The sequence below is a fragment of the Gopherus evgoodei genome, chromosome 1 (genome assembly GCF_007399415.2).
Source record: "Gopherus evgoodei ecotype Sinaloan lineage chromosome 1, rGopEvg1_v1.p, whole genome shotgun sequence".
Taxonomy (NCBI): Eukaryota; Metazoa; Chordata; order Testudines; family Testudinidae; genus Gopherus; species Gopherus evgoodei.
Genome location: NC_044322.1, coordinates 8,108,932 through 8,132,505, shown reverse-complemented (window position 1 = coordinate 8,132,505; position 23,574 = coordinate 8,108,932). Strand labels below are relative to the sequence as shown.

General features: G+C 42.7%; 1 protein-coding gene across 2 annotated transcripts in view; it reads right to left on the bottom strand.

Annotated features, from left to right (window-relative positions):
- The window catches only part of FCHSD2 (FCH and double SH3 domains 2), a 255,056-nt gene that overhangs the window by 21,246 nt on the left and 210,236 nt on the right, over positions 1-23,574 (bottom strand). For both annotated transcript variants that reach the window (XM_030557388.1, XM_030557397.1), the window contains 2 exons: positions 16,074-16,190; positions 15,077-15,181 (listed from right to left, as the gene is read on the bottom strand). In XM_030557388.1, coding sequence (XP_030413248.1) covers positions 15,077-15,181; positions 16,074-16,190 — 222 coding nt within the window. The remainder of the gene's footprint in view (positions 1-15,076; positions 15,182-16,073; positions 16,191-23,574) is intronic.

Here is a 23,574-nt window from a genome sequence, read left to right as displayed (position 1 = left end):
TTGATTAACTGTGAACAAGTTTCAGCCCTGTAAAAGCACAAAAGCAAGAAAAAAAAATTTTGCTTTCTGCACTTCATTTTTTGCTATGACAAAAGGGGGAAAGAACAAGATGGAAAAAAAAGTCTTCTCTGAATCTTACTGCCCTCCTGGATGAAATTTAGCCTCTCTTATGGGCCCTATTTTTCCCCTCTGAAGATACCCAATTCCCTAGTGGGCTAGAGGGGAATAACCAGCAGCATCCTGTGGTGTGTCTGCAACTCCAAGTCATTGCACCTTGAAGGACCCTTGTTATAAAATTGTAACTCACACTGTTTAATTGAACTGAACTGCCATATACTATTGCTGGATGCCCATTATTCATAAACAAAAGTTATTGTGTAAACAAAACAAACGATCAAAAAAAAAAAAAAAAGAGACATCCTGTGAGTCAGAACCAGGGACTTTCTTAAAAGGAGGATGAATAGGAAGCCTTTGCTTTTTCTTTCCCAGCTGCAAACATTAACATATGCACACTGCCCTGACACTTACTAAAACCATACCTCTTTGAACTCTGTTCCCACAGGAGAAGAGTCCTGCTTTTTTAACCTTGAGAATCTAGTCACACTATAAATATTTTTTATTTTTAAGTAAATATATTTATTATTTACTCCCAGACATAAAAAACCCATTAAAATGAAGTTAAGGTTGAGAGCATATATCGGTAACATAAGAGTCAATGCATTATGGGGTGTAATGTAATTATCTCAAAACCCCGCACGTATACCCAGGAAATTCACTTAAAAGAAACCTAAAGATGTTAAGGTAAGGAATGCACAGTTAAGACACCCAAACAACTTTAACTCTGTCCTGTAGTGATATCATGAATCAAGTTTGTGGAGAATACTTTCTATTTTTCATACAAAACAAAGAGGTTGAATCCCCGTTTTAAGAGCAAAATTGAGCTCAAACTTAAGTATTAAGTCACAGCCAGCATCTCCATAATACTGTAGTAAAAGGCTGTAATATTGTAGGTCAAGGCTACACAGTGCTAGCCCTATAGAAACAAATCAGAAAAGACAAGTCTCTTTTTGTAAGGCTCTCCATGAAAGTAAACTTCTCCCCTACCCCCCCAAACTCTGCCACAGATTTCTCCTTTTCATTTCTTATTCACTTAAATTTGGAAGTGAAGGGCCTGCAATTGCATGCTTTGCAAGATCATGAAGGCCTGGTGTACAAGCCATATTATAAATTTTCCATACTGTCCCTGAAGTATTGTGTTTTCTGAAGTTATCTTTTGAAAAACTTTAATCATCCTGTTCATTAGCATTTTACTGGACTATCAAAACAATATCTTAATATAGTTACAAAATGCTAAATTTTACATTAACTATTTTCTTTTATTGGTGCAACCACTTGTTTTAGACAGTCATTTATAAAAATACACAGAGTTTGTTAAAGGTTCCAAAATCCTTCTGGTGGACTGCCAGCCTTAGTTACTTTTAAGTCTATGGAGCACAGCCATTAAACAAACTGATGTTCCTCTGGACATTCCTCCACAGAATGATTTCCACAGTATGAAAAGCAACAGAGCTTTTCAAAAAAGACAGTTACTCACCTTTGTAACTGTTGTTCTTTGAGATGTCTTGCTCATATCCATTCCAATTAGGTGCGCGCGCGCCGCGTGCACATTCGTCGGAAGATTTTTACCCTAGCAACACTCGGTGGGTCGGCTGGGTCGCCCCCTAGAGTGGCGCCGCCATGGCGCCAGATATATACCCCTGCCGACCCAACGGCCCTTCAGTTCCTTCTTGCTGGCCACTCCGACAGAGGGGAAGGAGGGCGGGTTTGGAATGGATATGAGCAACACATCTCGAAGAACAACAGTTACAAAGGTGAGTAACCGTCCTTTCTTCTTTGAGTACTTGCTCATATCAATTCCAATTAGGTTATTCCCAAGCCTTACCTAGGCGGTGGGGTCGAAGTGAGATGTTGTAGAATGCAGAACTGCTGAGCCAAACGCTGCATCATCTCTGGACTGTTGAACCAGAGCGTAATGTGAGGCAAAGGTGTGGACGGAGGACCAGGTAGCTGCGCGACATATCTCCTGGATGGGTATATGAGCCAGGAAGGCGGCAGATGAAGCCTGAGCCCTGGTAGAATGTGCAATGAGGTGGCTCAAGGGGACATAAGCCAAGTCATAACAAGTACGGATGCACGCCATCACCCAAGATGAGATCCTCTGGGAGAAGACAAGTAGGCCCTTCATTCGGTCTGCCACTGCGATGAAGAGTTGGGGCATTTTATGAAAGGGTTTTGTCTGCTCGATATAAAATGCGAGCGCTCTATGGACGTCTAGGGAGTGCAACTGTTGTTCCCATCGTGACGAGTGTGGCTTCGGGAGGAAGACCGGAAGGAAGATATCCTGGGCCGATAACCACTTTAGGGAGGAAAGCTGAGTGTGGTCACAACTGCACCTTGTCCTTGTGAAACACAATATACAGTGGGTCCACCGTGAGAGCCCTAAGCTCGGAGATTTGTCTGGCTGATGTAATGGCTACAAGGAAAGCTGTCTTCCAGGACAGGTATAGTAGTGAGCAGGTTGCTAATGGCTCAAAGGGGAAGACATAAGTCTGGTTAGAACCAGGTTGAGGTCCCAGGTTGGGGCGGGATAGCGTACTTGGGGGTATAGGCGGTCCAAGCCCTTGAGGAACCTAGAAACCATAGGGTGTGAGAACACGGAGCGGCCACTTTCCTCTAGATGGAAAGTAGAGGTGGCCGTCAAGTGCACCCTCAATGATACCACCGCTAGGCCCTGTTGTTTGAGAGACCAGAGGTAGTCCAAGATGGTGGGGATCGAGACCTCGGTGGGAGTAACATTATGCGTTTCGCACTAGCAGGAGAAACACTTCCACTTGGCCAGATACGTTGACTGAGTGGAAGGTTTCCTGCTACCCAGGAGTACTTGTACTGAGGCAGAGCAATGTAATTCGGACTCGCTTAACCATGCAGCAGCCATGCTGTGAGGTGAAGTGACTGCAGGTCTGGGTGGTGAAGTGTGCCGTGGTCCTGAGTTATGCGGTCTGGGCGAAGAGGCAGGGTAATTGGGTTGGCTATCGACAGGTCGAGCAGCATGGTGTACCAATGCTGCCTGGGCCATGCTGGAGCGATCATGATCAAGGGAGCTCTGTCCCTGCGGAGCTTTATCAGGACCCTGTGAAACTAGCGGGAATGGTGGAAAGGCATAAAGCAGTTGGCTTGTCCACGGCATCAGGAAAACATCCGAGATCGAGCCCGGGGAGAGGCCTTGGAAGGAGCAGAACATCTGGCATTTCCTGTTCTCACGGGAAGCGAAGAAGTCTATACGGGGAAAGCCCCACTTCTGGAAAACAGAATTGAATAATGTCCAGACGAATCGACCACTGGTGGGACAGGAAGGATCTGCTGAGTCGATACGCCAGAGTGCTCCAAACCCCTGGGAGAAAAGACGCTACCAGGTCTATCGAGTGGGCTATACAGAAGTCCCAAAGCTGGATGGCTTCCTGACAAAGGGGGGAGGACTGTGTCCCTCCCTGCTTGTTTATGTAATACATGGCCGTTGCGTTGTCTGTGAACACTGGTTTCAACTTTTAGGTACTGGACTCAACTGGTTTCAACTTTTAGGTACCGGACTCAACGGCCCTTGCAGGACCGGAATCGACGGTGCCAACGTTGTCGGTGCCTGGCAGGTGTAGGTGCCGGGCGGTCCGATCTAGCCGGGTGCTCTGGGTGCGGTGCAGGTGGCACAGAAGCAACATGAGTCTTACGTCTCTTCACCCACGGGGAGAGAGAACGGTGCCAAGTAGACGTCGGTGCCGGCAATGGTCGGTGCCGAGAGGCCTTAGCAGTACCAGTGTGATCCGGTGCCGAAGAAGCGCTTCTGCCCGTGGATTGACCAGCGCTCGGTGCCGAGGGCAGAGGAGTAAGATCTGCCTCCATCAGGAACTGTTTGAGACGAAAGTCCTGCTCCTTTTTCGTCCTCGGCTTGAAGGCCTTGCAGATCCGGCACTTATCGGTGAGGTGGGATTCCCTGAGGCACTAAAGGCAGGAGCCGTGGGGATCTCTTGTTGGCATCGGCTTGTGACAGGCTGAGCACGGTCTGAAACCCGGTGAACCGGGCATGGGCCTGGCACCAGGTGCGAGGAAGGGGCTAATCCCCGAGCCCCTCTTAACTAACACTAACAATGTTATAAAAATGAAGAAGAATTAACTGCAACTATAGAAATTTCAACTATATACACAAGAATAATGGGAGAACTACGAGTAGCCAGGGAAGTGGAGACCAGCTAAGCTGCGCTCCACTGTTCCAACGGCCGACATGGTTGGTAAGAAGGAACTGAATGGCCATTGGGTCGGCAGGGGTATATATCTGGTGCCATGGTGGCGCCACTCTAGGGAGCGACCCAGCCGACCCACCGAGTGTTGCTAGGGTAAAAATCTTCCGACGAACGTGCATGCTGCGCGCGCACACCTAATTGGAATTCATATGAGCAAGCACTCGAAGAAGAAGGAAAGCTTTAAAAATTGAACAACTGAAAAATGAATGACTACCTGGGTGCAAAAGTATGGTATGATCACTTCAGCTTCCAATATAAATAAGAACTCTGATTAACATCTTGAAGCAACACTGGATCCCCAGTGAAAAACCAGATCTTTGCAAATGAAGAATGCTTATTTTAAGTTTTATTTGTGACCATTTATAAAGTGAACAGTCCTATTGCAAATGGTATCATAAACAATTGATTTAACCTATCGTCTTCCATGTCTTCTGTAATATTTTAATTGTGGTGTCAAGGAAATTATTAATTTAGAAAGAAATTGAATGTGGCAAACAGATCACAAACTTCTGAATTACTGATATTATCTTTACTTTTAACAGAGGGTTATCAGAATTATTTCCACATCTACAGCCAATCTGAGACATCTGTATAGGAAATGGAGACAGTTAAAGGATACTACTTTAAGATTAAAAAACAAAATCAGATGAAAAAATGTGAATCAACTTAGCATTTCAAAAAAATCATGGCTCTGAAGAGAACACAAAACTGGAAATACCATTCCTTCAGCTGGAATTCAGAGTAAGTTAGCCAACAGCTCAAGCGGGTTTTGGAGAAGATCCATATGTTAAAAGGCACAAAAGGTCTTCAAACAATCTGTATTTTTAACACCACAAACTGAGAGTGAACATTGCCAAATTCAAACTATGTATCCGAGAAGCAAGGGAGCACTGAAAACCATGATCCACATTCCAAAGATGAAGGAAAGAACTATACTAAAGGATGCCAATTCCTCCAAAAGTCAAGAATTCAGGAAAGGAGAATTACACAGACAGCTATTTTAATAGTTATCTTAGACCAGACTAATCCCACATGCACTTACAAGAACACAGGAAATTCTGAGATATTCCCTGTAGTCTCGAGATCGTACAACAGTGATGCTTAAGTTTTGCAGTATCGAGATCCATCTTCGCACATCGATTCACATAGTATTTTAATTATGAATAAATGAACATTTTGTTTTTAAGGTGGATTTCAGAGTACCTAGCACTCAAGCACATGGTAAGAAATCAGACAAACAATTTAATAGTTTTCTCTCCATGAATTTTTACACTTTTAAATCTCATCTATCTTCTACCAACTTGCAAACATCCTGCCATGTCTGTAATAAAAAATTCATCTTCAGAAATAAATCAACTTTCAGCTGTGGAATGCCCACTGATGAACAATCTAACTGTATTCTCACTGAGCCACATAAATCCCTCAAGGTCTCCTCTCCTAGTTGGCAAACCTGTCTCTAAATTTGGGTATCACCAAGATACAGTGTTACATATTTACCTGTCTGTTACAGCTATCCCCCTACTCCATTTTGTTTCTTACAGCTGCCCCATACTCCATTTTGTTTTTGTTCTCCTCCTGTGGCCGCCCTTCCCTGGCTGTTAAGTTGTTTACAGGGCCACGGCCCTTCTCAAAGGGAGGGCCCCTTAAGTTGTTTACCAACAGCCATTGCCCTTCTCAAAGGGATGGCCACTTGTGCTGCGTGCTAAGTGGGACCACTGCCCTGTTCAAAGGGTTGGTCCTGTTATCACCTTGTTAAACCTGGGCTTTGTGTAGGGTAGGCAATGTCCAGAGCTGCAAGACCTAATGTGTTTTTAAGATCCTGGGCATGAGTCATAGGCCTCGTGTGCTTTTGAGTCCTGAGGTGTGAACTCACACCTATTGTTCAGGCCTCTGCCCAGGTACGTCTCTGTGCTTACCTGCAGTTTTTCCCAGGTCTCCTCCCCTGTGACAGAGGGAGCCGATCAGGATTACTGGTGGGAAACTGCCTGAGTCTGCCTTTAAAAACAGGCATCTTTAAAACAAACATCGGAAAGGTTCCTGCATTGCTGCCTGGTCTGATCAGCCAGGGGTTCTGGGGGGTCCTTTCTCCGCTCTCATTTTATTTTGAGCGTACCCCCGTTTTTAAAAAAAAAACAAACCCCTCCCATGAAGAACGAATTACTGCCTGAGAGATCTCCTGATTATCGAGACTGTACCGAGCCCTCCTTGCTTCTTCTATGTTGTTGCTGCTTCTGCCTTTGCTGCTACCTTGGGGACTGGTAAGAATCCCTCTGAAACTTTCTATACTTTTATTTTATTATTTTAGCTGCTGGCTCTGTTTCTCCAGCACACAGACTCAAGCTAAACCTTGGTCTGTGTCTTAAAACCTCTCAAACTCCATGGTGCTTAGCCGCTAAAATAAGTTTGTGCCGCCGCTAAGCTCTGCTCCTGTGGGCTTTGCTTTGAGGCTCACTGCTTTCAGCCATATCCACTGCTGCAGCCACCATCCCTTGGCTTCCTTGGGGGGGCTGCCTTGGGAGCTGTATCCTGGGCACATACTACTCTGCCCTCTATGACCTCCCCATAGCATAAGGTGCACCATAGGTTTTGCTTTTTAGTTTAATAAGTCATAGTTTGCTAAGATTGTAGCGCTTGTAAGTTTCACCTGCCTTGCTATAGTTGCTGTTTCGTTGCTCCATATAGTTGCTTGTTATAGTTTGCTTAGAATTGTGATATTTGTTGTTTTGCCTAGTCGTTGGTTAAGATAGATTTAAAAAAGCCATTGCCTGGTCGTATTCTGTACCTGTTTTGTTACTTTGTATAAGCTGCTTGTCATTTTATATAAATTTGATTAAGTTAGATGATAGATAAGGTTTTTGCTGTTTGAATTCATCTTCCCGTTGTCCCAATCTCTCCCTGAACTTTCCCGTGTCTGTTTTTCCCCCGCTCCAATCTCCCCCTCTGTGTACTTCTCTGTGTCTCCCTGTTGTAACCCCTTGCTGCTTCTCTCACTGGTGTAACCTCCCAAACCCTTTGCCGCTTCTCTTTTTTTTTTTTTGGGTGTCCCTCCAGCCCTTCCTTACTCCTCTCTGCTGCCTCTCCCTATATCCCCTGTGTTCGTGCTCCCGCTTCTCCGCTGCCCCTCCCCTACCGAAGATCACCATCACACTGCTCTGTTTGTCTTCACCCCGCTGCTCCGCAACTTCCCTGAAGTGCTCTCCGCTGCTGCAACCTGTTTCTTCCCTCAGCCGTCTCCCCCATTCTCCACATGCCTTCCCATCGCTTGCTCCTAGACTCCCCTTAAGTTTAAGTGCACTCCAGCTGCTCTTGTCTCCTGTATGTCCAGCCCGCAGGCTCCTGAAGACTGCTCTGGGCTTCACCCCGCAGGGCTTCAGAGTCTCTCGCTACTTGCAGCTGCACTTTCCTCTCATCAGTTGCCACTGATCATTCACTCCCCTCCCCACACCTGTTTCTTGACTCAGCCTTTAGGTACACTCTTGCAGATTATCTGCTATTACAACCTCACAAATTAAGTCACTAATTTTCTTCTATGCTGTTACATTGCATAATTTCACTTATCACCCATATTGTATCATTGCACTGTGATTCACATCTTACTTGTGGTTATAACACCCCGTTGGTCGCCTCCACTTTTCTGATATACTTTGTATTTGCATTGATGCCACTGTGTTACATTATATATATAGCTATTAACCACTTAATGCATTCTATCTGAGATTGTTGACCATTTCATATAGAAGCTACCATTTTACTTTGCATTTCTTTTTGGTACATTTTGCATTCCACACTGTAACTAGAGTTGTTCCTATATAAAGTTGAGTTGCTTATTGACTGTACTGTATCCCATTGTGCTGAACCCCACTTACTGCACCCCACTGTTAGAACTCCCTACACTGTTCTATAAGAAGAACCCCCCCATCATTGTCTATTGTAAACACCCTATACACCCCATCCCATTGTATTTCATTGTTAAATTCCCACCACTTCCTTTTTCCTTTAATAAAGAAATTTATTGGCACTCCACCTGTGTGGTAATTGCTCCCTAAGATCCCATATACCTGCAGGCAGGGACATTACCAAGGTTTGGAATTTACCTGCTTGGAGAAGAAATCATCAATGAAGTTTATCACCGCAAGATGTCATTGATTCTCAAACATAATAAATGAATTTTTGCAATATTGTGACCAGGATAAGAGATGATCAAGTACTGCAGATTTGTTTATATCTCTTCATAATACCACGATATAACTTTTGACCATATCATCCTTAAAATAAAATTATTTGTCTAGTTGTACTTAAAACTATTTCCCACTAAGCCAATTCAAAATTCATGATCTGTAGATGTCAAAGTAACTTTAGTTTTTCAAATTAGTCATCTACTTATGGAAAGATTGATAGATCATACAGATTTCTTATTGGATAGGCAATTTTTTTACTTCACACTATTCTCCCAAGCGTGAGTTTTCTTAGCAAAACCATCAACAGAAGCAAGTGATATTCTCAAATTGAATTTTCTGTTCATTTCCTTATTCCACTTAATTCTTTCGGCAGAAGCAAAGGGAATTAGATTTTCTCACCATTATTATGAGCTGAGAACACCACCACTTAAATCAGCAGTAATGTGGAAAGATACAGCAGCAAAAACGTGCAAACAATAACAGTCTGACCACTGAAATGTAGATATATGACTTGAGATACAGTAAAATCACAAGTGGCACATAATTAATAGATTATATGCTGAGATAGTGTAATGCTGACAGACCCTGGTTGTTGGTGGGCGGGATTGAACCTGGGGCCTCTGGAGCTTAGTTCATGAGCCTGTACAGCATCAGCTAAAAGCCACCCGGCTGTTAGCTAAGGCTGTAGAGCAAATTCATTAATCTCTTTCTAAGTGGTCTTGGTGCCACTAGATGGAATAGACCACCACACCCAGGAGTGCCTGGCACACAATAGCAGATGCACAGCTAGTGAAACAGATTTGTTCCAGTCAGACCTTAATAAATATCCATGAATTAAAATAAGGGGAGGGGAAAAGTAGTCCCCAATTTACAATTAAAGATGCATTTAAGTGGTGTTTGGCTCTGCTAAACTCTTGAACTAATCAAATGAAGAAAACAGCACCACAATGAGCCTTAATCAAATCTCATCTGGTATAAACAGTCTCTTGACAACTACATATATCCTAATTATGAGGCAAAATGTAAATGAAAATAGGATTAATAGCTATGGAGCACCTGTCCTCTTACCAGAGCAAAGGTGTCTCAGCACAGATGGGTATTCTCTCTTCCAGGTCAAGAGAAATCTCTATAGCCTTACAACCAGTTATATTATCTGGCGATATCTAACGAAAGGTGATCTAAGAGAGAGGATCTATATCAGTGGTGGGCAACCTGCGGCCCGTCAGCGTAATCTGCTGGCGGGCCATCAGACAGTTTGTTTAAATTTGCACAGCCGCCTGCAGCTTCTGGTGGCCGCGGTTCACCAGCAGATTACCCTGATGGGCCGCGTGCGGCCCATGGACCACAGGTTGCCACCACTGCTCTATATTTTGACTGAGACAGAGAGGAGAGTGAGAGAAAGGAGAAATAAATCAAATAATCTAGAAGAAGAGTCCAGGAGACAGGATTTTATGTAGATTAAAAAAAGAATAGGCAATCAGAGTGAACAGCTTCAGATTTTACTACCTCTTACTTGTTTCTGCAATACAGATCAGAGATGTACTAATGTCAAATGGAGAGGAAAAATTAAGGTGAAGAGATGCAGTCTCGGGAGAAAAGGAAAGCTATTTTAAGGACAACCAGATCCCCTTTAGATTACCTTCATAGCCTGAACTAAAAGCTATATAATGCCCAGAAAGTTTCCTCAATGTTGTTAAAAATGAGACATACAGTTGTTCTGGCATATTTTCCTCCCTTTGTTGAATAAGTGCTAAGAGGCACTATAAACATCTTATTTTCCTAAGTAACAGTATAGGGCAACAGAATTTCAAGGGCACTTAAAAAAAATAAAATAAAAAGGGGCAACATATAATCCTTTTCAGCCATGTATATTCCATTCTCTTCTATTCAAACTAAAACGCTTTTGCCTTATGTGTGTTTTTCTTTGTCACAATCAACTAGGAAAGCTTTTACCATCACTTAAGTAAAGAGTGGTTAAGACTTTTCTTGCTTGTGAGAGAATTCCTTCAATAGATTTTTACACAGTTCCCCAGAATCTAAGCTTTAAGATCCAAGGGCGTGTTTACACAGCAAGCCAGGATGTGAATCTACAATGCACAAGCTGACCGAGCAGTAAGGTCCCACATAAATACAGGAGGTCAGACTAAATGATTTAATGGTCCCTTCTGGCCTTAAACTCTATGACAATATGAAACATGGACACTGCTACAGCACAGCGGAAGTCTTGCAGCAAGGCTTAGCATACTGTACTTACAAGTATGCACAGCAGCACACTGGGACTTCTGCTGTGGTGTAGCAGCGTTCACACAGGACATTCCTGGGCAGCAAGACAGTGCCCTGTAGAATCACACTCTGACATGCAGTGCAGTAACCTGCCACGTAGCCAAGCCTTCAGTATCAACCATTGCAGGTAGAACATCTTGTTCAGTGCCGATGTTCACATCAGGCATGTTCTGATTTTCAAATTATCAGAACTTTGCTCATCTTCAAGTGGAACATAGTAACAAACAAAGGAAATGTTTTACAGCAATTAAATAGAGCCGCTGTATGTTCGCTAATTAAATGAGAACAATTTGGGGGTGAGTTCTGATTTCCCGGACTTCGTCAAGGAGTCTGTCCCATGCGAAAAAAGGGATGAGTAAATAAACTGAACTAACAAGTCTCTAAAAATATCCTGCGCTAGTGAGGAAAAAGTCCATTGAAGTATTTTTTTTAAGCCAGTGAAAAAATCAATTAAAAATTTTCGATCCAGTCTCCACATCTTACTGCGGGAGAAAGTTGCAATTCTCCACATTACTGTCACTCTAGTTTGGAGACAGTGAAGGGTGTTTTTAATCTATTCTTGTAAGGAAAGGATCCCAATTTTTTATGAAGGTAGCTAATTTGGTATCTCCTGCAATATATACACTTGTTAGCTTGACTACTCTCTTTGAGACTGTTGTACGAAATTAGGAGGGATGGGACTTTTCCACTTCTTAGCACTGATCGGTCTGACAACAAATTTTATAGAGCATCAATCAAGATCCCTCTCGTCTAATTAGCAAGCAAAGTCCATTGACTGAGAACTTGAATCTAAAATATGACTTATCCTGTTATAATCCCTATGCTGATATTAGACATTTTCAGGAGGTGGCAGAGTAAATATCAGTTCTGCTTATGAATACTCCAGCATTCCCTACAATTTTGCAAAAGGAAGGATATAACTTGGCAAGGTGATAATATCCTGAATCTCAGTGCATGAGAGTGATCTGGTTTGGGCTGTCCACAGAAGGTCCAAAGGTGCAATATGCTGAGCATCCTCAACATCCATTTACTTCAATAAGAGTTAAATGTGAATAGGTTTAAATAAAAAACATGTTTTTTTCATTGAGTGAAACTGATGGGCCAGCTTTTGCAATCCATTACAGGTTGATGGAAGGGTCACACTGGCCTGTTACTGACTGCAAAATGGGTTTGAGTCATACAACAAAAACACATTGTTAAAAACTAGTTTGATCCTTAAAAACCAGTGAGATCTGTAGTGTACTGTGTGAACATGAAACAAAATGCAGTTGTCATAGTTTGGTCATTTGGGGCTGAGGGTGGGGATCTGGTGAGGGGAAGGCTCTTGAGCCTTCTTGTGGGCCCCAGAGGAAGGGAGACATAGGGAGGAAGGAGCCATTTTCCAGGTTACCCCTCAAAAAATTAAAGCAGCCCGTCCATAATATTCATGCTTCTCCCATCCCCACACTAATTCATGGTACCCTCCTGCACGCTGAATGCACGGTCCACTCTCTCCCTTTCTATTAAGGCAAGACTCCTCCAAAATGAATGTCTGTTGGATTCCTCTCTAACTTGGGGTGAGGGTGGCAGCTGCTGTTGCAGGGGCCAGCCTGATCCCAAGCTGCTTCTGCTCTTGTTATAGGCCTATCTGTTCCTCTCTCCCCTGTCTGCAAAGGATCATGAAGAAGAAGGAAGGGGAGCTACCCAGAAGCTAAGAGAAAATTTTGGATAGGTTAAAGGGGAGAAAGAGGAGGACCTGACAATTCACAAAGGGGGAAAAGGAGAATAGGGACCAGAAAGAGCTCAGCTGCCTGGGCCCAGCTCTGCTCCGCTCCCACCTCACTTCTCCTTCCTCTGAATTATGCGTGGACCCTGCAGAATGGCTCCCTCCTCTTCCCTTCCCTATCTACTGTTGGCTCATGCCAGCTCTTTAGTCCCCCTCTTTTTTCCTAGGAGAGGAGGGACAGAGAAAAGCATGGGTCACAGAGCTATAACAGGAGGAGTCTCCTTCTCCTGCCACCTAGAAGCCAGCAGCAACTTGTTCTCTGGACGTACGCTGCTTGAGAAATTGGTATGGGAGGACCGGGACTGGACTGAACTGAATGGAATGTCACATAATCCCATACATCTGAGAGCCCTAATGATGTCTGTTTTACTTTCTGCTCTACTGGGGCAATTATAGATACTGATTCAACTTTTTTTGTTTAGCTCAGTGGTTTGAGCATTGGCTTGCTAAACCCAGGGTTGTGAGTTCAATCCTTGAGGGGGCCATTTGGGGATTGGTCTTGCTTTGAGCAGTGGGTTGGACTAGATGATCTCTTGAGGTCCCTTCCAACCTAATGATCTATGATCTATCAGTCTCACTTGCTGGTTCTCCTGAATAAGCAGAGCATTGCAAATGTTTGGGTTTCAAATGCTGCAAGAGATGTTTCCACTGAAAACTTAAAGTTAATGGAAATTTCTCTATTGCAGCTTGTCTTTGCAAAGATTTAGGGTTTTTTTGCAAAACAAATTATGAGCCTAAAACTACCTGACAGTGCCCCTTTAAAGATTTCTGATATGGACAGGTGACTGCTGAGGACTGCAGATGACAAAAGGGGAGGGCCAAGAGAAAAATTCAGTTGGAAAGTTTAAAGGCTCAATTCTTTGGGCTTCAGTGTTAGCTTTGTACCAGATACAGTGTATCACATCTTATAGAGTTCCCTCCTGCTGTGTTTCTGCTCCTCCATAATGAAGCTTTCTCTGCCAAGTCCAATTCTGGAACAAAACCAAACCATTCTCCTCTATGGCATACTAGAAGGCTTAGTTCTCATGCCACAGCTTTTTTTCTATATATCTTCTGCCTCTTGTCCCCTTTATCTCTACTTTCAATTGCATGTAAACCCTCCTGTGCCTTGGCTAAGTCAATTTGTGATTTCTGTCCAATATTATTTTAGTTAAGTATCTCAGAAGAACCAGAGCTTTGGAGCTGTGCTCTGGCTCTACTCCAGCTCCAGGCAAAAACCTGCAGCTCCACTGCTCTGGAGCTGCTCCAGGCTCCAGCTCTGGGCTCCGCTGAGAAGAGCTGCCCTTCTCTTGAGAGACAAGGTGAGGGAGGTAATATCTTTTATTGGACCAATTTCTGTTGGTGAGAGAGACGAGCTTTATTATACAGAAACCATAGATATTATAACAATCTATACTCCACTAACACACCCTCCCTGCCCTGATGCTTCCCTCCCTTCCATTCCTCCCTATGACTGGAAGGGTGTTAATGGATCACATGACCCTGAAAGGTCCCTTGAAATAGGCGTTAAATATTAATCCTAAACAATGTGTTCTATCTTGTATTTAGCTGTGACACTCCCAGCCCTGAAGAAGAGCTGTGTGTAAGTTTGAAAGCTTATAATACCATAAACTGGAACTGCTACCTCACATCCCAATTAGTAAGTCACATTCCTAATCACACCAGATACCTTGATTGTCTGGCAATATGAGAAGCCACTTAAATGAAATAATTCTGTTTGCTCTACAGCTTTAATTATGCAGCCCACTCAGATGAAAGTGTAACAGATTGGTTTCTATTCTTACCAATGGGTTTTTTTTTTAAATCAGTGACCATAAAAGTTCACTTTTAGCAACATAATATTGCCCAGCTAAAAATGAAGGCGCTATATTTCCTTTCTTCACAATATCTTCATTAATCTGGAACAGGTTTCATAACCCCCTGTGACCTTTTCAACAGTATCTTTGGGGAGTACAAAATGCAGAAAGAAACCAGAAAGATCACTTACGCTGTTTTCCTTCCTTCCTTCCATCCATCTATCTAAATACTGCTGCATAACCAGTGCAAGAGAACATATGGTTAGCTGCTATAAAGAGCCTCAAACCTAAAAGCAGATTTATGACTAACATTTTCTGATATTAGTTCCTTCAGGTGTGATGAAACAGTTTAAATTTCAGGTTGTTTTACCGTCTATGTAACTTGAGAGAAGACAGAAGCTGAAATTCCTACCTTCTTGATTAGGGCACACTGGAAAAAAATATAGTAAATTTAATCATCCATATCACCAGGAGGATTTTATTTTATTTTTTTATTGCTCATCTAATCTCTTGAGCCTAGCACTAAATTGATGTCATGATTTTAATGGAATGAAATCAAAGAGAAATGCCATGTCTTAATTTAAAGTTCCCTGATCCTTTGATGCCAGAAGTCTGGATTTTTCACACACAAATTAAGCTGCTGTAATAGACGTGCCATTGCCTCAGGAACCAATAAACATGCCAGAATGATTTCTCTCTCACCTCAGCTTTGCGGATATTCTCTCTGGCTTCATCTATTTTCTGTTCCAGTTCTGCTCGGCTTTGTTCAGACACCACAGGTCCATGGCATTCTAACTCCTCAAGTGCCTATCAAAAATAAGAGAAAGATGCCATATATTTGGTACATTCATGTGCACTGTCTATAAGACAGTATTTGTGACAATTCACAGAATTAATCATATTCAGATGCCAGGGTGATGAGTAGTGTTACACTGCAGGATAAAAACTCTGCAGACTGATGCAACTCCATTTAAAAAATTCAATCTTTTATGGGTAAAATTATATCATAGGAAAACTATTCTGAAAATGCCCCAAAATCCTAGTCAAGCATCATGATATTACAACTATGATCTAACATTCAAGTGACACTTCACACTCTTGTTCTCATGATGATCTTTACACCTGAAGACAAGCCCATCAAAACCCACATACTTTACAGTGCTCGTTGAAGGAGTGAGTTGAGAGATGATGAATGGTAAGACAAGGTAGGATGGGTGATTTATTTTGTATTAGTATGGCCTGACTGGCTGGAGCAACTTGCATTCTGCATTTGTATGTCTGCAAGAGCACAAAGTGCTTTTGGGTGAGAGGATTAAAAGAGAGCTGGAGAAAATAAAACAACCACAATAATAATCCTCAAAGTAAATTAACAAAATAACTCCCTGATTCTGGAAAGCACTTAAATATTTGCTTAACTTTAAGCATGTGTTTAAATCCCCCTGACTTCAGCATATGCTTAAGTGCTAGTGTGAATAGAAGTGCTTTCTTGAACTGAAGCCCCAGTGAGAAAAATAATCACAAAAATTGTCAAGATAATGCTGCCAGTAGTCCCACTAAGACATGATACAAGGTACCCATTCCTGTGCACTTCAACATTAAATTCAAGTTATTAGAATCCGTGTAATAGATCTTAATTTAGCATCTCTTCAGCTTGTTTGTATTTTTCTCATGTCACCTGATGCATTTATTTTCAACCTACCCGCTGATTATGGATGATGTTTTTATGCTCACGTGCCACACGGGTGGCCCATTTCCGGGCTTCCTTGTTTAGGCTGTGCTCCTCCGTTGTCCCGGTTTCAGATTCCAGTTGTCGACTCTGGAACACAAATCAGAAAGTGAGTAGTGTGCTAAGGATTTTGGGGCTGTCTCCATGTATAATACTGTTACTTAGCAACCTGGCAACTTTATTTAATTCACAATTATCAGGTTCTTGTAAATTCCTTGCCTGGGCCCTTGTTTGTATGAATTAAGACAACAAAGAGGGAAAAGAGCTGTTTTTCATAAGCTTTGTCATGATACCGTGCTGTGGAAAACTTACCATAAAAGCACATCACAGTTCAAAAGAATTTACAATTTACTATTTTGAAGACATCATCTTTACCAGGGAGACAATGCCAGACAGTTTTTTGTTTTAAACGAAAGACATTCTTGAAGTAGAACACTGAAGTATTATTCACACGGCACAATATCATGGAGCTGAAAAAGAATCCATGTCCCCAAAGTAAATTGCTATCCTTAGTTTCCCAGATAAATATGCATTTTAGGCAGTATTTAAAAATAGGCCTTTCATATGATGCGATGGATCATTTAGGCTTTGTTCAAAAAATAGCATTTAAGAAAATATATTTTTTAAAAAAATACAAATTGGAAAATCAAATTACAATTTCATATGGATTTTAAAGAGGTAACAAAATATGGTACACACATTTATCTGGGACCAAAAAGTTATCTATCCACCAGTAGTTCACATGCCAAGTTTCAGATTAAGGATTCTATACCAGAGATATTTGTTGGTGATACTGTGCTACCATCATGTCCACTCATACTTGCTCCAGTAATTGAGAAAGTAAATCTCTCCCCTCCCCTGTCAGATAAAGTGAAATTAGAAGTCAAGAATCTGAAAGTTTCCCAGTTTTGTACTGAATTGATTCTGTTCAATCTGAATATAGGAGACAAGTTGTTTCATATTTACCTATCATGTCTGTCTCCCATTTTTTAAATTTTTTGCATTACTGTCTTAGCAGATTATCCAATGCATTTATGTATAAATCAATATTTAGGACAAAAAGGACTAAGTTTTACCACCTACTCAGTCCCCATCTTTTCCAGAAAGCATTATCTTGTGATATTCCTTAATTATTTATTCAGTTCTGGACAAATTTTGCTCTTGGTATACTGAATAGTGATAACCCTATAGAGATCATTCCTTTCTGATCTAATCACAATACTCCCTCTTCTCTCCAAAAATAGGAATTAGAGATGGAAGAAATATGCTTAGGTTATCTTGTTCACCCCACTGCCAGTGCAGAACTGTCCCTTACAATTCACTGTCTAGTGCTTTTTTGTATGACTATGTCTCAGTCCAATGGATCTCACTACCAGAATTTCTTTCTAGATAAATCTAATATTTTTGTTTAATTTCAATCCATAACTCATTCTATGCCTCATACACCATTTAGTTTTGTATACTCTTAGACACAGACTAGATGAAGATAGCTGTTGCCTCAAAGGCCACGTGAAAGTAAAGTAGTGCGTTTTATCAAGAGATTTCAATTAAAAAAAGAAGAGTGTGTGGTACATAAGAAGGGAGGAATTTCAGACTTAAGAGGGACTTCGAACTACATACAAAAACAAGTATGAAGAAGCTAGCAAACAAGGCTGCTTTGAGGAGGGCAGACTGGGATGAGAGGGGGATTAGGAAAAAAATCAGAGCACAAAGACAAGGAATGAGTTGATCAGTTCTTTTAGGGAATATATGAAAAGTTTGAAATTGATGCAGAGTTTGACATGAGAGTGTGGATTTAATAGGATGAGTCTCAGGATTTGTGTGGCAAGAAAGGAAGAAAATTTTAGTGGCAACATTGAGGTGAAAAAGGAGAAAGATTTTTCACCTTTAGATTATAAGGCCTTCAAGGGAAAGACCCTCTAAGTGATTTGCACTGACATTCATACAATGTCATGTACACTGTGATACAATACAATTATTACTAGTAATTTTAAGAGAGGTAAATGTAATGTGTCACTCCTAGATGGCTCCCTAGTAGTGAGGATTGACCTTGGACCTCTGGATCTACAAGCACGAGCCATCCACAATCAGTAGTTCTCTTACCTCAAAGCCAGAGGCAAAATTGAACCTTGAGGTTCAGCCACTAGAAGGGGACAGGTTTCAGAGTAGCAGCCGTGTTAGTCTGTATCCGCAAAAAGAACAGGAGTACTTGTGGCACCTTAGAGACTAAGGGTATGGCTACACTTACAGCTGTACAGCGCTGGGAGTTAAACCTGTCTTCATACAGCTGAATAGGGAAAGCCCTGCAATCTGGCCACACTGACAGCTACTAGCGCACTGTCATGGCCACATTTGCTGCATCTGCAGCGGCACTGGGACTGGTGCATTATGGGCAGCTATCCCAGCGTTCAAGAGGCTGCAACGAGCTTTTCAAAAGGAGTGGGGTGGGGTGGAGTGTGACAGGGAGCGTGGGGGAGAGAGAATGTGGATTTTTAGAGCCGACACTCTGTCAGCAGCTGCAAGTTCCGACCCCTTCCCCCACCCCCACCCCTCTCGCTCACAAAAAGCAAATAGCCTTTTTTGGTTTTTTTTCCCCCTCACAGACCAGATAAGCAGCCTTCTTGAAACGGACCCCCTTCCCCCGCACGCCATGCTGCTTCTCTCCTCAAGCCCCCTCTCTTCCAGCAAACACTAGCTGTGGGCGTTGTAAAGGGAGCTCCGTCACAGCAAACAGGAGCTGTGTTTGTTTTTCTGATAAGCAGCTCTGGGACCCCCAGTTCACACCAAAACAAACAGAGGAATCACAACAAAACAAAGAGAGTTATCTTTACTTAAAAGGACTATGGGAAGCTTCCAGAGGTCAGTTACAGCGTAGTAAGATTATTCCCTGTTTACACTGGCACCTCAGCACTGCAGCAGCAGCAGCGCTATTCTCTTTATTCCTCTCGTGGAGGTGGAGTACAAGCAGCGCTGTAGCCAGGGAGATACAGCGCTGTATGTGCCTTGCCAGTGTGGACGGGGAGTGAGTTACAGCGCTGCAAAGCCACCACCAGCGCTGTAACTCTCAAGTGTAGCCAAGGCCTTAGGCATGTGCTCTATTGTAGTGGTTCTCAGTCAGATGTACATGTACCCCTAGGGGTACAGAGAGGTCTTCCTGGGGGTACATCAACTCATCTATTTGCCTAGTTTTACAACAAGCTACATAAATTGCACTAGCAAAGTTAGTACAAACTAAAATTTCATACAGACAAAATGAGAAAGTCAGCAATCTTTCACTAAAAGCGTGGCTGTGACACATTTGTACTTTTATGTCTGATTTTGTAAACAAATAGTTTGTAAGTGAGGTGAAACTTGGAGGTACGCAAGACAAATCTAACTCCTGAAAGGGGTAGAGTAATCTGGAAACGTTGAGAACCACTGCTCTGTTGTATCAAACAATCTACTTGTGTTCACTTCCAAGACCCTTCATGACCTATTCCCACCCTACCTATCTTTCATACAGTATCGAAAGTCTGACTCCCACACCAGATGGTGGCAGACTGTATTAGTCTCTATCCCTCGCTCAATAAATTCACTAACAAGCACCTTCGTGCTTTCTCCCATGTTACCCTTCACACGCGAGAGGAGACAACCATAAAAAGCTAACTCATTATTCTCCTTAAAACTCTCCTTTGCCACAAAGCCTATAAAAACACACTTGACAACAGTCAGGCTACCGTTGTGCGGGGTTTACCGCCTATCATGCTGACCAATATTGTCTCAGTGTTTTCTGTACTCCCATTGGTCTGTCTATATCAATCGGTTTTCTTTTGTCTTATATTTAGGTTGGAAGCTCTTTAGGGGCAGGGACTGTTTTTGTTCTGTGTTTGTACAGTGCGTAGCACAATGTGGTCCCAGGCCATGACAGGGGCTCCTAGGCATCATGATAATACAAACTACATTTAATAAAAGGTGCTTAATTTTAAACATGGGAGCAATCCCACTGATTTCCAATTACTTCACCAGGACCACTCACATGCACCAAGTGTTTAGGATTGGGGTCTTCATTTGTTGCAAGGTATCTGACTTGATTTAACATCTTTCAAAAAGAGGAAAACTAAACTGCTTCTGCTGGCAGGAGAGCAAAGAAAGGGCCCACCAAGCTGAGCTAAATATAGATGAACTTTCTGCTTTAGTCTCTCAGCTTGAAGCACAGTGAAAGCAGTGTCAAGTGCTAAAACAGTCTTTTAAAGTAAGCAAACAAAATACCTGGTCACCTAAAGAACATGAAGTCACTGACTGGTTGCAAAGTTGAGAGACTACCAATTATATGCTGGTTCTCAAAAAAATTACTGTATTTAGTTTGTAATCATGTCTCCCAACTTTTGTCCAAAAGGCTATTACAGGTGCAGGATTTGTCTTACAGAGGCAAGTATGCAGCTTGTATATACTCATACATGCAATTATGCTGGACACAGACTGCACACTTGTAGTTTTGGCAGTAAGAAATGTTGACTCCCTTGAACCTAATAAAAGCTCAAAGTGTTTTTCTAGCCTATAACAAAAAATAACTGTTTGACAAAGAATAGAAAGAAGTAAACATATACTACATGCAAACCACTAACACAAAGCATACCTAAAAATCTCAGCCAGTACTTTTTAAAAGTTCAAAATATGATGCTACCATGCCAATGTCACATTGCAAGACCTATCTTATGATCAAACCCTTTTCTGGGATATGCATGCCTTAAGTTTCATATAGCTGTCATCTAAACAGTAGTAATCAAGAAAAGCATCAGACAAATTTGGTGCCCATTTTGTTGTTATATAGAACAACTGATTTAATTTTAGTTATTAAGAGTCAGCTGGGCCTGCCCTTGCACTTCAGAAAGATGGCTTTTTTTAAAATTGTGAACAGGAGCGGCACCAGCCTCTTCCCAGTGGGGGAGCTGAGATGGGCCAGACAGAAAATTGGGGGGGCTGTGCCCTCCCACTTGCCACAAGGCCTGGCCCCCCTCCGTGGCGAGATCGAAGGTTACAAGCCAGGGCCAGGCAGCGTGGGATGCTGGCTGCTCACAGCCGATCAGCATTGCAGGGTTGGGGCACCTGGCTCTTGAGCCAGCTGCGCACTCAGGGAGCAGCTACTGTGGAGGGTGGGGCCCAGGAAACCGGGCCAGAGTAGGTCAGTACAGGCTGCTGTGGGAATCTCCGGACCTTTCACCTGCTACGGGTGGCATAGCCCCTGTAGATGAGGATATGGGCTGAGGGCTGTTCTCGGGCCCCCGACCCTCCACATGGGCTTACTTCTCTGGAGCTGAGTGCCCAGCCAGCAGCCGCTGCTCTCTCAGCTCTGCCTTTGGAGAGCGGCAGCTGCTATGGCAGGGGTGGGCAAACTTTTTGGCCTGAGGGCCGCATTGGGTCTTGTAAATTGTATGGAAGGCCGGTTATGGGAGGGGGTTGTGGCCTAGCCCCCACCTCCTATCTGCCCCGCCCCCTCCCGGGACCCATACCCCATCCAACCCCCTACCCCACCTTCATGCCCTGACCACCACCCCAAACTCCTCTGCCCTCTATCCAACTCCCCCCCTGCTCCGTGCCCCCTTCCCGCGCTGCCTGAAGCATTGGTGGCTGGCAGTGCCACAGCTGAGCCACCTGGCTGGAGCAGGGCCATGCTTCTGCTGCCGCCACCACACAGCTCAGAGCACCAGGTCAGACCAGGCTCTGCAGCTGCGCTGCCCCAGGAGCTCACACCCCCGCTGCCCAGAACATTGCACCGGCACGAGGGGCAGGGGCTAGCCTCTTGGGCCAGGAGCTCGGGGGCCGGGCAGGACAGTCCCACAGACTGCAGTTTGCCCACCTCTGTGCTACAGAGTGGCTGAGGCAAATTTTGGGGTGGCTATAACCCTTGGAAGCCCCCAGCACTGCCATGATTGTGAACAAAACATAGTTTTTTTTAACATTAAACAATTCCAAGGACATTCTTTAGTCTAAACTCCCTATTTTTTACCTAAATGTTAATAATTTACATTATTGTTCAAAGCCTTTTTGATTCACCTTGTTAATAAATAAAGAGCACATGTCTGTTTCAAAAACTGCTTTCTTCGAATTTTTTCTGTCACCTCACTACTGCTAATCTTGGAACTCCCAGCTAAAATAAGAAGCAAGGTTATACTGGCAAGTGAGAGGGTAAAAAAGGGCATATTTCCTCAAGTCTGTATGGAGGGTTAGCACATAGTGTCTGTATGGAGGGCCCATATGGTATGGGTTGTGGGGTTTTTTTGTTTTTGTTTTTTTTAATTACACACATTTTGAAGCACCTTATGTCCAGTAGTGTGCTGCTTCTTACCTTCCCTAGTTCAATTCTTTCTTCTGACAAGTAAAAGAAGCAGGAGTGAAAAATGCAATGAAACAAGATGATCCCAGTAACACCAGAGGATCAGCTTGAGTTCTCTGTATATACCAATTACCATTATGGTGTGTGAAAGGCCAGGGAAACACCCCATCAAACATAAGGCAACACAAAGTTGTCAATTAAAAATAAAAGACCCATTTTCATCCCATAGAGGCTGGTTCTAGGATGTATGCATGGAGAAAGGGGTTCCAGGCTTTCCAGTGTCATCTGGGCCTCTTGACAATCTTGGGAAAATAACAATCCATCATAATTTGTTGGCTAAAGGTAAATTCTCTACACTGAAATATTTTACTGTTGGCAAATAAAGCTCCATTTAATTTGTCCATTGAGACTAGGCATAACAGAAATAGTCTTTATTTGAATCAGTTTTCATATGAAAGAAGTAATTGTAAAGATATTCTGTACTGTTGAAATTAACAATTCACTGAGTAAGTTCCTTTAGGGAGTTGGATATTTATTTATTGTGCATTTGGATTGCAATGTGATATCCATACTTTGGGATCACAGCTTCACTTCAGATAACTTCTAGAGCCGTGAATTTTCTCTTTAATACACTAAAACACACACAGGGGTTGTCAAAGTAGCTGAGGCCAGGCATTTTAGGATGGAGTTATGGACAATTTATAGCTTTGCCTCTCTATGCCTCCATGTTCGTTTTAGGAAAAGAAAGGGTGGAATCTCAAATTGCTTTGTCTTTATGGAGCATGTTAGAAATACACCATTACCTCAATATAACGCTAAACCAATATAACACAAATTTGGATATAACGTGGTAAAGCAATGCTCTGGAGGAGTGGGGCTGTGCACTCCAGTGGATCAAAGCAAGTTCAGTATAACACAGTTTCACCTATAACACAGTAAGATTTTTTGGCTCCTAAGGACAGCATCATATCGAGGTAGAGGTGTAGTTCTCAAATACTGTCTAGAATTTTAATTTCTGGAACTCCTAATTTCTCTGCCATCATGGATAGCACTGTCAGATGTTGGTGACCAATAGCACTACTAGACCTCACTGGTGATTTGAGCTCCTCTCTTTATTGTTGCTTACTTACCAACTTAAGTTACTTCATTAGTTTAGATTAC